Source organism: Amblyraja radiata, chromosome 20 (genome assembly GCF_010909765.2).
Source record: "Amblyraja radiata isolate CabotCenter1 chromosome 20, sAmbRad1.1.pri, whole genome shotgun sequence".
Classification (NCBI taxonomy): Eukaryota; Metazoa; Chordata; class Chondrichthyes; order Rajiformes; family Rajidae; genus Amblyraja; species Amblyraja radiata.
Genome location: NC_045975.1, coordinates 38,186,119 through 38,202,531, shown reverse-complemented (window position 1 = coordinate 38,202,531; position 16,413 = coordinate 38,186,119). Strand labels below are relative to the sequence as shown.

Below are 16,413 nucleotides of genomic sequence, written 5' to 3'. Positions count from 1 at the left end.
AGCATTGCCGTTTCAATTGTATGTAACAAATAAATCACAGATTCGATCAGTTATAAATATATATGTCTGCAGTGTGGTTACTCACTCGTTTCCACTGGCATCTAGCGACAAAACAAAGTCATTTGTTGCTGAACATTTGAGTCGTCGGTAACTAGTTATTCAATCATAACAATATAACAACATGAAGAACAAGGTAGCGAGATCGGACATTACTGGCTTCTACCAACAAGGGGCAGCCTTGCACCGTCAGAATGATGAACGTTGGGAAGAGTACACCACGTACACATGGAAAGGCCCTGTCAGCTACTACTGTATTTAGCTGTGACCAGAGGTTGTTTGCCTCTTCAAGGTCTCAATAGTTGCTTTCAGAGGGGCTAAGGAAAATTTCAAGTGGCTGAGTTATAGAGAGCAACAGCTGACTAGAACTGACCCTCTGGTGTTAAAAGATCGACCACAGAGACCTGCGAGTGATTCGGGAGATGGCCTGTACTCTCCAAGCGCTCAGAAGGTCTTCAATCAAATCTAGGGAAAAGGGCAGGCGTAAGTAGCCGAGCTGTCCTGAGAGAGGTCACCCCTGGCCCAGCGTCCCACCACAGCCTCGTCAGCCCAGTCCTGCCGTGGAGTCACTGTGCTAAAGACTGGAAAAGTGCACCCCTGACATCACAACCTTGCCTCCAACCTCCACCCCAGGTGGGGACAGTGGGTAAGAGCCAGATCCAGCATCAGTGTGCTCCGCCTCTTAAAGCAATGTGTGGGATGGGTTCGACGGGTTGAGCAGCATCTGTGGGGGGAGGGCAGAACTTCCAGACATCTCGGGTCAGGGTCTGAATCAGGACTTGAGACATTTAAAATGTGTTAGAAGTCCTAGGAGTAGAATAAGACCATCCGGCCCATCGAGTCTACTCCACCATTCAATCACAGCTGATCTATCTTTCCCTCTCAATCCTATTCTCCTGCCTCCTCCCCATAACCCCTGACACCCTTACAAATCAAAAATCTGTCATTGTCCACCTTTAAATTATCTGTTACAAGGTTAATTCCAGGGATGGCGGGACTGTCATATGCTGAGAGAATGGAGCAGCTGGGCTTGTACACTCTGGAGTTTAGAAGGATGAGAGGGTATCTCATTGAAACATATAAGTTTGTTAAGGGTTTGGACATGTTGGATGCAGGAAGCATGTTCCCGATGTTGGGCGAGTCCAGAACCAGGGGCCACAGTTTAAGAATAAGGGGTGAGCCATTTAGAATGGAGACGAGGAAACACTTTTTCTCACAGAGAGTGGTGAGTCTGTGGAATCCTCTGCCTCAGAAGGCGGTGGAGGCAGGTTCTCTGGATGCTTTCAAGAGAGAGCTGGATAGGGCTCTTAAAGATAGCGGAGTCAGGGGATATGGAGAAAAGGCAGGAAAGGGGGACTGATTGGGGATGATCAGCCATGATCACATTGAATGGCGGTGCTGGCTCGAAGGGCTGAATGGCCTATTCCTGCACCTATTGTCTATTGTCTATTGTTAAGGGCCTCCACAGCCATCTGTGGCAATGAATTCCACAGCTTCACCACCCTAAAGAAATTCCTTCTCATCTCATTTCTAAAGGTATGTCTTTTTATTCTGAGGCCATGGCCTCTGGTCCCAGACTGTGGGGGCGACGAGCATTTACAAAGCCCCTGGTATTTGACTCTAATGCTGTAGTTCCGCCCTGCAGCAAAAGCAACAATGCAGCACTCCTGCAGTACTGCACCATTGCCTCTCCCAGAACTACACATATCACCAGAGATAGACACAAAACTCGGGAGTAGTTCTCTGGTGAAAACAAATAGGTGGCGATTCGGATCGAAACCCTTCTTCAGACTGAGAGTCAGGGGAGGGAGAAACTAGAGGTATGAATAGGTTCAGAACAAATTAGATCCAGCACCGATGACCAAGGAAAGATGGAGCCCACAATTATCCATTGTTGGCTGTGTACGAGGTGATAATATGGATATGAAGAATGGAACTGGCAGGATGACTAGGGTGGGGGAGGGATGGAGAGCAGGGGAACGCAGGGGTTACTTGAAATTAGAGAAATCAATATCCAGGTCATTGGATTGTAAACTGCCCAAGTGAAATATGAGGTGCTGTTTCTCCAATTTGCACGCGGCCTCCCTCTGACAATGGAGGTGGCCCAGGACAGAAAGGTCAATATGGGAACTGGGAAATTGCATGGGTCAAGGCGGACTGAGCAAAGGTGTTCAGTGAAACTATCGGCCAGTCTGTGCTTGGCCACGGCGATATATAGGATTCCACACCTTCAACAACGGATACAGTAGATGAGGTTGGAGGAAGTGCATATGAAATTCTGCCTCATCAGAAAGGTCTGTCGGGGTCCTTGGACGGAGTCAAGAAAGGAGGAGTATAGAGATAGGTGTTGCATCTCCTGCAGTTTCAAGGGAAAGTACCTGGGGAGGGGGTTGTTTGGATGGGAAGGGATGAATGAACCAGGGATTTGCATAGGGAATGGTCTCTGTGGAAGGCAGGAAGGGGTGGAGACGGATAGATGTGACTAGTGGTGGGATCCCTTTGTTGGTGGCGAAAATGTCTGAAGATTATGTGCTGTATGCAACGGATGATGGGGTGAACGGTGAGGACGAGGAGGACTCTGTTTCTGTTGCGAATGGGGGAGGAGTAGCAAGAGTGGAGTTGCAGGGTACCGAGGAGACCCGTGTGAGGACCTCAGCTATGATGGAAGAGGGGAACTCCTGTTTCCTAAAGAGTGAGAACATCTTGGATATCGTGGTATGGAGCACCTCATCTTGGGTGCAGATGTGGCATAGACAGAGAAATTGAGAGTAGGGGATAAAATCTTTGCAGGAGGCTGGGTTGGAAGGAGTATCGTCTAGATAGTTGTTGGCGTCAGTAAGTTGGTAATAGACGTCAGTCAATAGTCTATATCTTGTGATGGAGATGGTGAGATCAAGAAAGGGGAGGGAGGTGTCGGAGATGGTCCAAGTGAATTTGAGTGCAGGATGGAAATTGGTAGTGAAGTTAATGAAATCCATGAGCTCTGCATGGCTGCAGGAGGTAGACCCGATGTAGGTGTCAATATAGCAGCTTCGGGGATAGGGCCCATGCACACCTGGAACAGTGATTGTTCAACGTACCCTATAAAGAGGCAGGCATAGCTGCGGCCCATGCGGGTGCCCATTGCTACGCCATGGATTTGGAGGAAGTGGGAGTAGTCGAAGAAGTTCTAGAGAGTGAGGACCAGCTCCGCTAGGCAGAGGAGAGGGTTGGTGGAGGGAAATTGGATGCTTCAGTAGTCGAGGCAGAAACGGCCACAACAGCCTTCTTGGTGGAGGATGACTGAACATCCATAGTAAAGATGACCATATCCTCCAGGACATGCGGGGTTGGGATAAATGCTGGCCTCAACGGGAGAAATTAATGAAGAGACTGTTGTTACGCCCTGACATTGGACTCGCTCTCACTGGTTGCCGTCTACAGCAGTTATCTGACTACAGCCCAGACAAATCAGCTCACCCACAGCGCTTCCTGCACAGACTCCCCCACCTCTGTAGCTCCAACACTGCACTGTGTCCACAGTGGAGAAAACTCACCTGACTCCCCCTGGTGGTGCAAGATCACCCAGTGAGACACACGTTGAGGGAAGGGGATCCTTCCCGTACTCTCTCCTGATAGCCCGCTGACCGCGTGTCTGTATCTCATGGACCTGTGTTCCCTCCCTCAGCACTGCTCTCCCCTTAATGTAGAGCTTCTTTGGTACTTCCCTTCCACAGTGTGGAACGCCCTCAGTACAAACCCTCCATAGCTTGATGCCTCTATGCTACAGGTAATGCTGGGCATGTGTTGAGTCTGGACTGTGAATGGCTCAATTGTAATAATGTATTGTCTTTCCGCTGACTAGTTTGCACGCAACAAAAGCTTTTCACTCTACCTCGGTGCACCTCTACCAACCCTCTCCTCTGCCTAGCGGAGCTGATCCTCAATCTCAATAAACTAAACCTAGGCCTCCTCCACTATCAGAGTGATGCCCAGTGCAAATTGGAGGAACAGCACCTCATATTTTGCTTGGGCAGCTTACACCCCAGCGGTATGAATATTGACCTCTCTAACTTGGTAACCCTCACTTTCCATCTGTCTCCATCCCTCCCCTTTCCTAGTTTTCCGACCAGTCTGGCTGTTGCTGATTACATTTTATCTCTGTATGCTTCGCTGTCACTTTCTCCTAGCTAACAAATACAAATACAACTCATTCTATAAATTTGCAGATGACATCCCTGTCGTGGGCCGGATATCGAATAATAACGAGGCAGAGCACAGAATCGGAGATTGAGAACCTTGTAACTTGGTGCCAAAACAACAAAGTCTTCCTCAATGTCAACGCGACAAAGGAGATTGTGATTGGCTTCAGGAAGTGGAGTAGTACACATAACAAAGTATACATTGATGGTGCCAAAGTGGGAATGATCAAAAGTTCCTAGTTATAAATACCAGCAATTTATCCTGAACCAGCCACATTGAAGCCGTGGTGAGCTATACTAATGGGCCTGTCCCACAGGTGACTTTTTAGGCGACTGCAGGAGGCACTGCAGTCGCCACATGGTCGCCACATGTTCGCGGGTGGTTGCCGGGGAGTCGCCTTCATGGTCGTGAGGAGTTCCCGTATTCTGGGAACTAGTCGCGGCCTCATTATGGTCGCCGTGAATTTTTCAACATGTTGAAAAATTAGCGGCAACTAGAATGAAGCCTCCATGGAGAGTAGCGAGAATTCTCGAGTCGTAGGTGGGTCGCCAGGAGGTCGAAGATTCTTTGAGGTTCTCGTAGATTGTAGCCAGTGCTGACCAGTGAATTTCATTGGCTCATTGGGAAAAAAAAGGTAAGCAGTAGTTTTCAGAACCAAGGATAACCGGTAATCTTAAATGTCCGCCGAGCTTCACAGCCGTGTATCTCTGGCTTCATAAAAGTTGTCTCCACTCCTACTCCCCTCTCTCCCCCCCCCCCCCTTTAAAAAAGTTACCGTACACTGTGCTTTAGCCGTCTTTTTACAGCTCCTGTTCATCGCAGTGTATGTCTGTTTCACCTTGGCTTTGCATGTGTCAATTTTTTAGACAGCGCTCCCCCCGCTTGCCCTGTCCCCCACCTGCATAACGGGCTGGTGAAGGAAGCTGTGTGTTTGTGTGTGTTCCACTCTTGACAGTCGCCGGCAATCCGCTGAAAATTCGCCTGGGACAGGCCCATTAGAATGCACACCAATGCCTTTACTTTCTTTGAAGGCTTAAAGCCCTGTCCCACGGTACGAGTTCATTCCAAGAGCTCTCCCGAGTTTGTCCTGATTCGAACTCGGAGATTTACGGTAATGGCCACTCGTCGGTACTCGGGGCTCTCGTGGACATTTTTCAACAAGTTGAAAAATCTTCACGAGTCTTCCCGTGCTTACCTGCCATTAGCGAGTCTTCCCGAGTACCTGCCATTAGCGTTACAAGCCGCTAAGAGACGTCCCCGAGCTCCGACGTACCCGCTACGTTCATTCTCTGTGCTTACCACGAGTTTGATTTTTTTTTAATCTCGGGAGAGCTCTTGGAATGAACTCGTACTGTGGGACAGGGCTATGAGGATGTTCAGCATGTCCCCAGCAATCCTCACCAGCTTCAACAGATGTGCTGTAATAAGCATTCTATTGAGATGTATCACAGGCTGGTTTGGGAACAGCTCCATCCAAGACTATTAAAAATTGCAGAGAGTTGTGGATGAAGCCCAGCCCATCACACAAACCAACCTCCCTTCCATCAACTCCATCTACACTTCACACTGCCTCGGCAAGGCCGCCAGCATAATCAAGGGCCAGTTTCACCTCGATCACTCCTCGCCCATCAGGCAAGAGGTACAGAAGTGTGGAAATACACATCTCCAGATTAGGGACAGTTTCTTCACAGCTGACAACTGAACGATCCTCTCATCAGCAAGAGTGTGGTCCAGACCTCCCATCTACCTCATTAGAGACCTTTGAACTATCTTTAATCAGACCTATTTGGACTACACTAAACCTTGCACTAAATGTTGTACCTGTAAATGTGAACTGTGGACAGCTTTATTGTACCCATGTATAAGGTCAGCATAGAGGTAGAGCTTCTGCCCTGCAGCGCCAGAGACCTGGGTTCGATCCTGACTATGGATGTTGTCTGTACGGAGTTTGTATGTTCTCCCTGTGACCACGTGGGTGTACTTCGGGTCCTCCGGTTTCCTCCCACACCCCAAAGCCGCACAGGTTTGTAGGTTACTTGGCTTTGGTGAAATTGTACATTGTCCCTAATGTCAAGGTGTCGGATAGTGTTGGTGTATGGGGTGATCCTTGGTCGGTGTGGACTCGATGTGCTGAAGGGCCTGTTTCTGTGCAGTATTTCTAAAAAAAGTCTATAACAAGTATAGTCTTTTCTTTGACTGGATAGCAGGCAAACAAAAGCTTTTCACTGTACCTCGGTACATGTTACGATAATGATCTAAATGGAACTAAATTAAAGGGGCCCGGCTAACAATGTCTGTTTCCCCCACAGATGCTGTCTGACCCACTGAGCTCCGACAGCAGTTTGTTTTTTTTGTAAAAGACGTTATGCTACTTTACACCTCCACGGAGCTTCTTCATCTTTGCTTCTCAGGTCAAAGCCCCACCACCCACCCTCATTCACGGAATCTGGACCTCAAGAAGAACAACTCCGGAAGATGGCCACGCCAAAATGGCCGCTCTGCTGGCAGTCACTCCAACTAGCAGGAACCAATGGCTCCTTTCCAAATCTCCTGTATTGCTCCTCCTCTGATGTACACAGTCAAGTCGAGTATATTGTTATATACACAAGTGAGGTACTGGTATGATGAAAACCTTTCTTACAGCAGCATCACAGGCACATAGACTGAGACAACACACCACAAATTATCCACAGATCCGTGAATATGTTCAACTTAATCCCCTGACACAAGTTGACTTTGCCATCCCAGATATAGTCTACTCTAACCCTCAGTGTTAACCAGTACTGAAACCAAGTTCATTCTCTGTAGCTCCTCACTCCACCCAATCCCACGGCTCTAACGTGGTGGAGACCTAGTCAAACACTCATCCGCAGAGCTTGGAGCCTTCATAAATATACTAGACCAAGTATACTAGACCAAATATACTAGACCCATCACATGGGAGGCCTGGTCCCGTTCCCCAACGCAATATTCCACCACTCACCCATAGCCCCCAACTGCGCTGGCAGTTCATTTCCCCTCATCCCCCAGCTCTCCCACCCCTCCTCTACAGCCTCCCTCTTTTAAAATTTAAAAAAATCCAATTCCCTTGTCCTGCCCCTGCCCGTTACAATGTTTCAAATGACAGGACTCAGTGTGAAGGACAGGACTCAGTTTGAATTGGATTCTTTATTACAGTGAGAAGTTAAATTTTGTTTTTTTAATGTAAATGAGATCCCATTGTGATGTCATAGCTGTAACTGCCACTGTAACTGCCACTGCAACTGCCACTGCAGTGTTCAAGTCATTCTTTCTCAAACTAGATTTTGTAGTTAAAAATGTGAATAACGTAAAATATAACATCAATCTGAACTAAACTGGATCTTCTTCTTCTTGCATATGGCGTGCACATCCTAAAGTTGTAGGACAACTTGTTCTATTTGATCTTATTTGATTGTGCACGCCGGGTTGATTGCATTCGTCGAAATAGGGCGGACCACGTGAAGGTTGCAATCTTCCACCCCCACGAAACTGGATGAAAACACACCACAAGACAATTGTGAGTAAGGTGGTGCAAAAATTGTAGCGCTATCGTGTACCATTTTGGCGTAATTTCAGGATCTCACTCACACGCAGACATCCAAACAAACAAGATGAAAGTTTTAGTAATATATAGATAGAAAGATGAAAGGGTTCTGCAGACCACAGGGTGTTGCTGACGGTCCCTGCAAGATGTGAGCGAGTCTGGGGATAGTCGCTGGTGCTCCATTAGTATCATTGCCAAACCTGTTCCTCCCTTGATACCTCACCTGCTACAACTGTGGGGGGGGTGGGGGGGGGGTGGGGGGGGGGGGGGGGTGAGGAGGAGCACAAAAGCCTGCCTTACACGGGGACTGATGGGGGAAAAAGCTCCTTTTGTCAAACCTCCCTTCTTTGTCGATTACCAGTAGTCATAGAGTGATACAGCATGGAAACAGGCCCTTCAGCCCAACTTGGCCCACACCAGCCAACATGTCCCAGCTACACTAGTCCCACCTGCCTGTGTTTGGCCCATATCCCTCCAAACCGGTCTTGTAGACTGCCTACTCAGAGAAGCTTCTAATTAAAACATTCCTTGATTGAAGAGAGTCATAGAAAAGTAACGGCAAGTTGTAACAGAAAGTGAGCTGTGTTTTTCAGTAAATCAAGTGGTGGAAGGGTTTATTTCTGTGTGCAGAGGTGTCCAGTACATCACAATCGGACTCCTAATGTAACACACAACTCTGAACAAAGGAGAGCTGCTCTGACACAGTGTTCCTCCCACAGCCAAATCATGCTACAATCACTACAGTCTCCGCAGCAAGAACATGTTCTCCCCTCACCTCCCACCAATTACAAACACACGTTCATGTGCACATCAGAATAAAATGTGATACAAGTGATCAGAAGCAGCAGAGCTGGGCCAGTATCACCATTCCGGGGGGGTCGAACATTGAAGTGGATGACAGAAAACACACATATGTCCACAAAGTCTCCGTGACTAAACTAGAGGTGAGAAGAACCAACTCAACACTGGTCAGGCAACCTGAGCCCTGGACTAAGGCTCAGTGTGACGCTGGTCTTCAGCTCTTCGGACCTCGCCACCTCGCTCCACTCTGCGGCTACGAACAGAAACAGAATCAGTGGACAGCCTTAGCGGCCGGAATTACAGTCCGTTTCAATTGCATCCCCATTTGCCAACAACTTCCAGCCTTCCCCCTGAATTGTTACTGAGAACTCAAGGTGATTATCTGGCTTCTTCACTGTCCCCTTTCAAACTGCCCAGGCCCACCTTACCCCTCTCTCACTCCCTCTCCAGACGTTCCCTCATTCCACTGACTCTTACCTCTGGCAAAGCACCGACGAGGATTCTACATCCCTGTGGGAAGACAGAACAGGGCACTGGTTAGTGATTGGCATTCAGAATGTGGACAACTGGAGCGAGAGGGAGATTCAGATTATTTTACTATTGTTGTTATTTCCTCCATGAAGACATTTCTTCCTTATTCCTCATTATAAATTCCATTGCAAGGGGCCTACATTTCCCTTCTCTAGTCTTTGCTCTTACACTGTCAGGGTACTCACCTTTTATCTTCCCTTCCTTTCTCAGCTTCTTGTCCTGGTTCGCACATGTACTCTATCATATATTCAAACTCAGTGCAACTTTCTATCACGTCATGATCACTCCTCCTCCCTACACTGTCCATCAACCCTTTCTCATTCCACAAAGCAAGATCTGAAATAACCTTTTCCCCACTGGGTTCCTCCACTCTTTGGTCTGGGGACGTTGGAAACATTCATAGAAGGGTCTCGACCTGAAACGTCACCCATTCCTTCCATCCAGAGATGCTCCCTATTCTGCAGAGTTACTCCAGCATTTAGTGTCTATCTTCGGTGTAAACCAGCATCTGCATTTTCTTCCTACACACTTCATGCCCCACCTTATCACAGATAATGTGACTTTCCAGTCCACATGTAGATTAAAGCTCTGTATAATTTATGTTTAGCCCCTGCACTTTTAATTTCCTATTGAGCCCAATATTATGACTATCATTTGGTTATCATACCAAAATATAAATGCTTTGTTTCCTCGTTGCCCCCAATGCCTAATGTCCTCAAGTTGTCAGCTTTGGGCATCCTTCAGCCACACATTTCCGTAATTAGACCACAGCGATCCCAAACTCCAAACAGAAAGCAGCCGAGATTAGGATCAAACCCGGGTCTCTGACACTGAAAGGCAACAGCTGTAACCGCTGCGCCACTGTGAAATTCACCCATTTATAACGGAACAGATGACACAAAATAAAAGCCCTTGTAGGTGGCATAATGTACCAGTTTGAAGGCATGAGGTGAAGGTCCTTTCAATAGAATCGTCGCAGTAGCGGGTTATCTGATGAGGAGGGATTGGGGAGGATGGGCCGGCAATGAAAGGAGTTCAGAGCAATGAGAAGTACTTTCAACAATTTGCGATTCGAAGACGGTAAATTTTGAGAACTGTGTTCTCTGGTTCGAACTAAGGACATGGTCACTGAATGTTTTTAAGACTGAGAAAGGAATGATTTTAATTCAGAGGATTGGGGAAATGTTGAAAACCTTGGAGAACAAGGAAGATGGGGACTGGTGGGAGACAGATTCATAAATCGTTGAACTGGGTGGCAGTACAGGATCAAGTGGACACACACGTGCGACTTCACATAAAGGGGCTTCAGCCTCTCCAGCTGACTGCCATTCAATAACATTGTCACTACTCTCCACTTCCTGTATGACTGACTGAGATAAAGATCTGGGGTTCAAACCACCAGGCACCTGAGTCTGGCCCAGCCCGACACATTCTGCAACATTGAGGTCGTGCTGCACTGACAGAGGGGCAGTACTGAGAGAGTGCTGCATGGTAAGAGGGGTGGGGGGGCAATGACGAGGGTATGCCCTCCTGTGGGAGGGGCAATGACAAGGGTATGCCACACTGTGGGAGGGGCAGTAATGGGGGAACGCCACATGTCAGTGGGTCAGTGCTGAGGAACTGTCTCCTCCAGATGCAGGTGGTCTCCCACCATTGAGACAGTGCGAGGGGGCCTGCCCTGTACCCTGACCACTCTGTGATGCTCAGCCAACAGTGCCCAGCAGGGCTGCGCAGCTCACAGTGTGAGCTGACTGTACACAAAGTAATTGACCTGATAACCGTGTTAAAGCTGAGTCTCACGTTGCGAGTTGACACAAGAGGTACCCCGAGTGAAAGACTCGTGGTTGTGTACGAGATTCCAAGTGTATGATCAAGAGTTTAACCGAGTTCCCACGGGTATGACAAGTTTGCCGTTTACTTGTCATTTCTGCGATGTTCCAAGTTCGTCTCCCGAGTTACTCTTGAGCCAATCCTGATTGAAGGTTTGTTTTAATAAGCAACAGTGTTAAAGAAGACCTCTCCATCCTGTGGCTTTGTTTTAAAGATAGAATTCAGCGCGGCCGCATCTATTGATGTGACCTACAAAGGGAAAATGCGCGCCATCCAGTGCCAGAGCAGTTATACTTATGATTTGTTTGAAACACACAGGTTTGATATGTTTTAATTGAATTTACTGCCATGTCTACACACTGCGGGGAGACGGGAGATTAAATCTGCGGGGAGACGGATGTGCACATCAGATTGTTGTGAGACGGAGCTCAGGGTTCGCCTCCTGAGCTGCTTTGGTGCCCAGGCGTGAGTTGAGGTGGAGAGAGGTTGGGGGGGGTGGGGTGGGGGGGGGGGGGGCGTCATTAATCTGTCTGGAGTGACATGGCTCTTGGGTTAGGCTGGGATCATTCTCTGCGGGATGATCTTCGTGCGGGAGACAAGTGTGGCAGTTCGCCCACAGCCCGAGATGAGGGGGCGCAGCTCGGGCTGTGGGTGAACTGCCACTTGTCGCCGTAGCGGCCCATCGGGGAGCGAGTTCCTCTGGAGTTGGAGCGGGGCTGGGCTGGAGTTGCTGTTGGCTGTGGGTCTCTGGGTTCTCCGTGCTTGCAGTGGGCCTGGTGGGCCTGGGGGTCGGTGTCCCGTTGGTCCTGACGTCTCCGGCCACCCCCTGGACAGGAGCTGAGACTGGGAACTGTACCGCCCTTTCCCCCTCCCTCTGCAACTGCAAACAACCCCACTCTCCTGCTCACCTAACCCACCCATCCTCCCCCCCCCCCCACCTTTCCCTCCCATATGCAGTCCCGTCCCGACCCCCTGGGAAACTGAAGGGAGCGACTGACCCGGGGCGACTGGCACCGTCCTGCTGGCATCGCCGACGTGAAGAGAGTGAAAAGCTTTGGTGCCCAGGCGTGAGTTGGAGAGGGGAGGGAAGGGGTCACACACATGGCCGGGGAGCAGAGGGGTGTAGGTGGGGGCGGTGACAGATAGGGCCAACAATGAGTGGAGAAAGACAGAAACACCGACGTGCAAAGGAGACCTACAACAGTGCATGAGCTCTCTCGCGTTATGGCAGGTGATTGTCGCTGGGAAACTGAAGGGAGCGACAATCTGCTGCTGCCTGCCCGCTAAGTTAAAGAGTTCCCACGGTAGACTCACGATACACTAAGGTAAACGCACGGGCCACTACGTTCTTACAACGAGTTAAAATGTTTCAATTCTTAACCACAAGAGTAAAATTGACTCGTGGAAAATTTTAAACATGTTTGATTTTTTGCAAGAGTTGACAAGTTTCACGAGTACCTGCCGTTAGCGCAACGAGTCTCTAAGTTGCGTCCACGAGTTCCGTACGTTAATCGTACGTTATTACCACGAGTTTTAACTCGGGGTACCTCTTGTGTCAACTCGCAACGGGAGACTCAGCTATTACAGTGGGCAGCACTGGGGGACATTGTGAGCGTGAACACGGTTCTTCTCTCCCCTTTCAGGCAGACTGCACCTTGCTCTGGAGCCCTGCCGTGCCAGTGAGTGTGTCCTTACCTCGGACCTCCAGCTTGCACTCACTCTCGGCCTCACCCAGGGTGTTGGCGGCTCGGCAGCTGTAGGTCCCAGCGTCAAAGGCACAGGGCTTCCGAATCTCCAGTGTCAGCACCCCGTGGTTGCTGAACATCCTGAAGCGGGCGTCAGTCGACAGATCCATCTGGTTCTTGTACCACATCACCTTGGGCTGGGGCCGCAGCAGACAGGGCAAGAGAGGAGAGCAATGACTATGAGGGGGAACCGAGAGACGGAGCAGGGGAAAGCATGCAACATGGAGAGGGAGGCGATGGGGAAACGTGATGAGAGGGATAGAGGAAGAGAGAGAGAGGGAAAGTAGCAAGAGGGCTGGACAGGAAGAAAGCAAGAAAGAGGGAGAGATAGAGAGGGTAATGGAAAGAGAGAGAGGGACAGGAAAACATGCACGAAGGAGGAAAGGAGTGAGAGGGAGGGGAAAAGAAAGGAAAGGGGAAAAAAGCGAGTGGGAAGGAGAGGGAGAGAATGAGAGAGGAAGGGAGAATGAAAAAATGAATAAGTAGGAAATAGGAAAGAAAAATGAGAAGGAGAAAACAGGAGAGGGAGAGAGAAAAAGAGAGGAAGGGAAAGAGGTGGAGAGAGGGAAGGAGAGAAAGAGAAAGCGAGAGGGTCATATGGGAAGTGTGAGTGAGAGAGAGAGTTTGGTACACTGGCCATGTTAACTGCAGTGTTGTGGTGGGTCGGGCGTAGCACTGTTTGCCCGGGTGGTCAAGTACCTTGGGGCTCCCTCGCAGGGCACAGCTCAGGGTGGCATTGTACCCACAGATCACAGAGCGATTCACCAGGGAGCGGGTGAACTTGGGCGCTTCGTTGAAGTCGTGCTGCCTGTAGCTGGGTGGCTTGTATTCAGTTCCTGCAGAAGAAAGCAAGGAAGAGGTGCAGTTAGAGTCTCACAGAGATTCCCCCCACCAAACCGCAGCTCAATAACCTGCAAAACCCAAACCCAGGCATAAGGGAAGGCGAGGAGAGAAGCAGGAAACTGGATTACTGCATTACATATCACTGCTGGGGCAATCTTCATTATTCCAACCAGAGACACGAAGAAACAGTATTACATTTGCACGGCGATCCCCATTATAATTGTTGAGATGGGAATTTATATTGGCAGTAACATAAAGATGGGATGAACTGTGCCTGATTGTTGGGTTCAGGTCCCTTATCCAGCCCTTCCTCTAACCTCGCTGAACAATGACTCTGGCCCCAACTGTACAATGTCAGTACAATCTGAAGAAGGGCTATTGACCAGATACATTCCATCGGCCTTCTGTCCACACACCCTGCCTGACCTGCTGCGTATTTCTTGCATTTTCTGTTTTTGTTTCGGGCTTCCAGCATCTGCATTTTTAAAATTATATACACACCATAACAGCTCTGTGATTGGAGGTACACAAAAATGCTGGAGAAACTCAGCGGGTGCAGCAGCATCTATGGAGCGAAGGATAATAGGTGACGTTTCGGGCCGAAACCCTTCTTCAGACTGATGGGGGGTGGGGGGGAGAAGGAAGGAAAAAGGGAGGAGGAGGAGCCCGAGGGCGGGGGGATGGGAGGAGACAGCTCGAGGGTTAAGGAAGGGGAGGAGACAGCAAGGGCTAGCAAAATTGGGAGAATTCAATGTTCATGCCATCCGGACGCAAGCAACCCAGGCGGAATATGAGGTGCTGTTCCTCCAATTTCCGGTGTTGCTCACTCTGGCAATGGAGTGCCATCCCCCCGCCCTCGGGCTCCTCCTCCTCCCTTTTTCCTTCCTTCTCCCCCCCACCCCCCATCAGTCTGAAGAAGGGTTTCGGCCCGAAACGTCACCTATTTCCTTCGCTCCATAGATGCTGCTGCACCCGCTGAGTTTCTCCAGCATTTTTGTGTACCTTCAATCTTCCAGCATCTGCAGTTCCTTCTTGAACAGCTCTGTGATTGGGATGGAATAAGGGCTGGTCGGCTGAACAGCATTCATTTTAATGCAAGGCATCTGATTAGCTTGGAGCATTGATCTGCACATGAGCATTCAATATAAATCGCAAAAATGGTTGAAAGGAAAAGTAGCTCAATGTCTTGGGGTAGAGAGATTTCAGGGAGATAAAGAGGGGGTAAAAGAGGAGGGGGGCATCACATTGATGGTTAGGGAGGATGACATGGTAGAATCCAGGGGGAATATCCTGGAAAGCTTTTCTGCACAACTTAGAAATAAGAAAAGAGAAACGCTACACTACAAGCTAAAAATAGTCAATGGGAGATCGAGGAGCAGATAGAGAAATCACTGCGAGGTGTAAGATTAAAATGGTTATAGTGGTGGAGGATTCTAACCTCCTTAGTATTGCTTTATTGGGAGGGGGCGATCAGGGGAATCTTTTGAGACAATCTGTAGATAGTCCTCATGAAGAGAAGGTTGTATTGGACCAAATTTGGGGAAATGTGAATGGGCAATTGGTGAAAATGTCAGTGGGGACCATTTTGGGGATAGTATCATAATTCTTTAAGTTTCAAGGTGGTTGTGGAAAGGGATAAAGATGGTCTGGAAAATATGGTCCTAAACTGGGGGGGAAGGCAACTTTCAAATTACATCATGGAGGATGTAACAAAAATAGACTAGGAGCCGCGGTTTGTATATCGAACATCAACAAGTGGTTATTTTTTTAAAAGGTTGTGGTGGGTTCAAGGTCCATGTGTTCTCCTAAGGGTGAAAGGCACAGATGGTGAGACTGGGGAGCCCTCTGTGACAAAGGATTTAGAGGTTTTGATGAAGAAAGAAAATGAAGCATATGACGGGTATAGAGAACTCTGAAGAAGGGTATCGACCCGAAACGTATTCCCTTTCTCCAGAGATGCTGCCTGTCCCGCTGAGTTACTCCAGCTTTTTGTGTCTATCTTCGGTTTAAACAAGCATCTGTAGTTCCTTCCTACACATAGAGAACTGAAAACAGGAGACACCCTCGAGGAGTGCAGAGTGTCAGGAGAACACTTAAAAAGAATATTAGGAGGGCAAAGGGTCTTTAGTAAGGCCTTTGACAAGGTCCCGCCTGTTTGGCTGGTATAAAAGGTCAGAGCCCCTGGAGCCTAGTAAATAGTATCCAAATCTGTCCTGATGATGGGTCACAGAGGGTGGTGAAGTGAGCTGATGCCTATCCTATGGCCAGTGCTGTACGACAAGGATTGATACTGGGATTCCTGTTGTTTGTGGTGTATATTAGCAACTTGTGATGTGAATCCAGGAGTAGATTAGTACATTTGTAGATGACATGGACATTGGTGGAGTTGTACACATTGAGGAAGATTGTCTAAGGCAAGAGCAGGATATAGATCGCATGAAAATTTGGGCAGAGCATTGACAGGAATTTATTCCTAAAAGTCCAATGTGATGCATTTTGGAAGGTAAAATAATGATAAAGGGCATACAATATAAACGGCAGGGCCTTGGAGTACATCATATATCACTAGAATTGTTGGCGCAGATGGATCCAGTAATAAAGAAGGCTTGTGGCATGCTGGACTTCATTAACATTGGCTCACAGAATTTATGAGTAGGGAGCTTTGGTACAACTTTAGAAAACACTGGTTGGGCCACAGCTGGAGCAATGTGTAGTCTGTTCATCACACTATAGGAAGTATGTGAATGCCCTGCAGAGGGTGCAAAGGAGATTCGCCAGCATGTTGCTTGGATCAGACAGGCTTGGGTTTAGTTTCCCTGTAGTGTAAGAGGCTTAGGCATGAACTGATAGATGTCTATA

At 48.6% G+C, this 16,413-nt stretch overlaps 1 protein-coding gene across 1 annotated transcript in view; it reads right to left on the bottom strand.

Moving 5' to 3' along the window:
- Positions 1–8,389: 8,389 nt before the first annotated feature.
- The window catches only part of mybpc3 (myosin binding protein C3), a 61,873-nt gene continuing 53,849 nt past the window's right edge, over positions 8,390–16,413 (bottom strand). Inside the window, exons 28-31 of the mRNA XM_033038449.1 lie at positions 13,411–13,547; positions 12,662–12,848; positions 9,083–9,115; positions 8,390–8,858 (exon numbers count right to left, since the gene is read on the bottom strand). Of these exons, the coding sequence (XP_032894340.1) occupies positions 9,108–9,115; positions 12,662–12,848; positions 13,411–13,547 (332 nt within the window). The 3' untranslated portion in view covers positions 8,390–8,858; positions 9,083–9,107. The remainder of the gene's footprint in view (positions 8,859–9,082; positions 9,116–12,661; positions 12,849–13,410; positions 13,548–16,413) is intronic.